The sequence below is a fragment of the Arachis ipaensis genome, chromosome B7 (genome assembly GCF_059453495.1).
Source record: "Arachis ipaensis isolate K30076 ecotype BB chromosome B7, ASM5945349v1, whole genome shotgun sequence".
NCBI lineage: Eukaryota > Viridiplantae > Streptophyta > Magnoliopsida > Fabales > Fabaceae > Arachis > Arachis ipaensis.
The window spans coordinates 134,027,112-134,031,722 of NC_142442.1; the positions used below are offsets into that span (position 1 = coordinate 134,027,112).

General features: G+C 33.6%; 1 protein-coding gene across 1 annotated transcript; it reads right to left on the reverse strand.

Moving 5' to 3' along the window:
• Positions 1–536: 536 nt before the first annotated feature.
• LOC148554226 (wall-associated receptor kinase 1-like) lies at positions 537–3,549 on the reverse strand. Its single transcript, XM_088493721.1, has 3 exons — positions 2,637–3,549; positions 2,374–2,553; positions 537–1,753 (listed from the first exon to the last, which is right to left on the reverse strand). The coding sequence occupies exons 1-3, from the start codon at positions 3,547–3,549 to the stop codon at positions 537–539; spliced, it is 2,310 nt and encodes a 769-aa protein (XP_088349847.1).
• Between the last annotated feature and the right edge of the window lie 1,062 nt (positions 3,550–4,611).

Here is a 4,611-nt window from a genome sequence, read left to right on the forward strand (position 1 = left end):
TTTTTTTGTGATCAACATAAACGCTACTAAAAGAAAAGCTTAAAACTAAGTAGAATGAAAACCTTGAAGAAACGACAAACTAATTAATATTGATGCATGAAGTTAAGGAAAATTCACACGCAAACCTTCCTATTAAACACAACAATCAATTATTTGATGATGCATTAACATTTAATTAGCAAATACTCTTGATCATAAGAAAATTAATTAAAGATGGAGATAAACTTAATAAAAATATCAACTTGCATTGTCATCTTCCAGTCTTTCACTACCTAATGACATGGAATCTAGCTTTTGACATTTTGGTAGGGTTAGAAGATTCTTAACCTTGTAAACTGTAATCTCTGAGAAATATTGAATGTGAATATATACTTTAAAAACTACATAAAGTGAAATCCAAATAGTTAAAAACAGAATTGCCATAGATACATGTAATTATCAAGGTTATATTTGATGCTACAAAAAAATAAAAAGTGTTGCACCAACATATGTATCATCATGTAGAACATATTACTTAATTTATATAAAATTATAAATCACCTTCCACCTAATGAAATAGAAATCTGACCTATGCTTTCCAATCTAGAAATAATGTCCCTTCCATAAGATCCATTATCTTCACTGTAAAAAGCCAATGATGATGATGATGGTGATGCATTGAGCAAATCTTCAGTCTCTTCCAAAGACGATCTATCACTTTCCCACCTATGATTTTCCATTATTCTAAGTCCCTCAAGTTCAGTTGCCACTTCTTTCATGGTAGGTCTTTCTTCTCCCTTCAACCTCAAACATCGTTTTGCAATATTGGCAAATTCCATGAGCTGCTCGGGCTTTGCCTCATTTGTTATCTGATTGTCCAGAATCTGAAGTAAGCGACCCTTATTCATTGAAGAAATGAAGTACATTGCAAGGTTTCTATCATCCTCAGGCAAATCAAAACAAAGTGCTTTTCGTCCTGTAACTAACTCTGCTAGAACGACTCCGAAACTATACACATCACTCTTTTCTGTTAAGTGGCTTGTGTGGAAGTATTCAGGGTCTAGATACCCCACAGTCCCTTGCACCAAGGTGGATAGTTCGGTTTTATCAAGGGGAACAATCTTTGAAGCTCCGAAATCAGAAACCTTTGCTTTGAGATTATGATCAAGAAGTATGTTGGTAGTTTTAACATCTCTATGTATGATTGGTGGACAAGTAGCAGAATGCAAGTATGCCAAAGCCCCAGCAGTTTCTGCTGCTATTCTCAATCTTGTTTTCCAGTTAAGCTTTAAAGATTGGTTCTGACCATGAAGATGATCATTAAGAGTACCACCTTGAATGAATTCATAAACGAGCAATGGAACTTGTGTCTCTAAGCAACACCCCAAAAGTTTAACCACATTTGTATGGTTGATTTGAGTAAGTATTACCACCTCATTGATGAATTGTTCAATCTGGCTTTGGTCACTGATTTTGGACTTTTTGATTGCAACGGTTTTGTTGTCTTGTAATAATCCTTTGTAAACTATTCCGTAGCCTCCTCGGCCTAGGATCTTGACTTCATCAAAGTTGTTGGTGGCCTTCTTTAGCTCTTCTATGCTAAAGATTTTAGCTGTTTCAATTGAACCTCTATGTTTGGCAATTTTTTGTTGTAACAATAGACCACCATTTTGTTGAAAAAACTGTTCTTTAAGTTTGTTGAGCTTCCTTTTTCTCAATCCACAATAAGCATTAAAGCTCGCCACAAATAACACTAAGATGCTTAAACTGACAACTGCAAATAATAATAAACAAGAGGGAAAATAAATTATTTTATATCCTATTGATGCGTGTGAGATATTCTAAATAATGTATTACAAATATTTATTTGTGTTTGCTGCATAAAGACAATTAAGTATATGTGATATTCCCAAAATATTATTTCATATCGTTTAATAGACATCACTTTATTAGGCAAAATATGTTAACTAATTAACAAAATGAAAATTCAATAATATACAAATTTAAACAGCGCAATTCGTAAAAAGATGTTTTGTTAACTGATGTGAAAATCATTTAAAAAACAATACTAAATAATCAATATTTTTTAGTTAACATTAGCATCTTTTTTAAATTACTTTATTTATTTTAAACTTTAAACTTCAAATTATAAATCTATAATTTTACATCTTAAATTATAAACTTTAAAATTCATTAATATTCACTAATTAAAAATTGATTATCTATAATATCTTTTAAAAAGAAAAAAGAAAAATTCCGATATAGTCAACTTCACGTAAAATTGATACTTAAAAGTCATTAGATAATTTTACTGATTTGACTAAATTTTCATCTAAATTTCAGGTTAAGTCAACTTCATCCGAGTTTTCACCAAAGAAAAAATGTTTGACTCACTCAATGGAATTGTGTGTGTGATAAGTTTGGAGAAGGATCTGTTGGGAGTGCATCCAGTTCCTTGAAGTTTGCCATTTCCATTGTACCCTTTGTGACAAGCACAAGTGTAGTTCCCATATGTGTTGTTGCATGTTGCATTGGCATGGCAAAATTTATTGGGTGTCTTGCACTCATCAACATCTGAAGCAATATGTGATATATAATGTCGCATACGTATAACAATTTTAAAATACAAAATGAATCTGAAAGAATACTCTACCTACCTTTACAACCATGAGGGAGATAAGCGTTACCCTGAAAGCCAGAAGAACATTTGCATAGGTAACCACGACGCTTGGTGGAATCGTGACACGTGCTGTTGTGCGCCTTACACGCATAGGTGGAATGTTTCTTCCGAGCTTCTTTACATTTGAGGTTCCCTACACTCCAATCCAGCACCACTGGGAACGTAGTAGTCTCCAACTGTTTCAGATGTGTGGTCTCAAACTTGTACTCTCCTTTTTCCACCACAAAAGCATAACCACAAGGGTTGTTGAAGTCAACGAATATTTCACCGTTATTCAAAATGGAATTCTCAAAAGAATAATAAATGTACGATAAGCCTTGTGGTGAGGCATCGGGTATAGAAGTATTGCAACAACCGGTTCCGGTGCACTCCCCATCCTTTGCGTCTTTACGTCGGTCGCAGTATGATAAGCATGTCTTAGGAAACGGTCTCATTCTCTCTGCCTCTGAATCCCTTCCCACCACTAATCCAAGTGTTTCACAGCCAACCGTTGTGAACAAGTTTTGGCTCGTTGAGATGCTATAATTTCCCAGAAACACGGTCTGATCGGTTTCATTGTTGAAGAACTTTCCCCCCTTGCTGCTGCTGTTGGTGAAGTAGCAATCACTGGCTACCGGCAAGGAAACGCGGAGTTCGCCGTGATCGACATCGATGCTTCGCAGACGCAGGTGATTGTCTTGTAAGTGTGGGACATGTTTATTGGTGCAGTAGATAAGGAATTCGGGGGCGAGGGAGCACTCCTTTGTGGTCCCAAACGGGAATGGAATGCTCACGGAGCCGCAGCTACGTGTGCAGTTAGCTGCTGCACAATAATGGAGAGCTGCAACAGCAACAAGAAGCATCAGCGGAAGCTTTACATTCCTAATATTTGATGATTGCTCCATAGCCATGTATGTATGTATGTATGTGTTTTCTACTATAGTACTCTCTCTGTAACATGCATATATATAGTAATCAACAATGAACAATGGTCAATGTTTTCATGCTTCTGCCAGCACCTGGTACCATGCATTTACCAAGCACTTTCCCTGTGTGAACCCCATGCATGGAGGGATGCATATGCCCCATCACTTTAATTTGTTCTCACATCTTTTCTATCCTGATTTTTAATTTCCTCTCTCTCTCTCCTAGGATATAATTTTTAAGAAAAAGTAGGTAATCAATAAGATTTTTGAACAATGTGTAAACAATGTGAATTAAGAGGGTTAAAAGAGTAAATTTAATTAGTAACATTAAATTAAGGTATAGTGTATTTTCATTTGATTGGTGGTTGTTCATGTTGTTTAAAATTTTTATTGTTTCCTAGCATTCCCCAATTTTTAAAACTGTTAGAGAATCATCATCATTTATTATTTTTTATTATTAATATTTAAAAATATAAACTAAATTATGTTAAATTACTAAACTGAAAAAATTAGATTAATGATTAAAAACGATTCTAATCACACTCTAATATTTTTAATGATTTCCTCCACATAACATACCACAACTTTAATAATATTAGTTAATTATATTACTACCTTTATTTAGTGGTAGCTGGTAGTCCTCTCACCATGCCATATTCAAACATATTACACATGTGTTCTTATTAATAATAACATTATTTCTAATAACATATTATATTCTTCTACTTCTCTTTTTTTTTTTTTTTTTTCAATTTGAAAGCCTACTCTTTCATTAAAGAACAAGATGCGCGCATTTTATTTTTCTTGTGAGGGAGAGAGTTGTATTACAAGATGCTGTAAGGAGAGAAGTATTTTACATTATTATAGATTACACAAATCGGACCGTCTGATTTTTATTTTAAAAAATAAAAAAATTTAAAAGTATAAATCAGACCTTTCGATTTGTAATTTATTTTTTCTTCAAATAAATCGGACTGTCCGATTTAAATATTATCAATTAAAAAAAAACGCTATATCAAAGAAAAATACCTAATCTTTCCATAATAA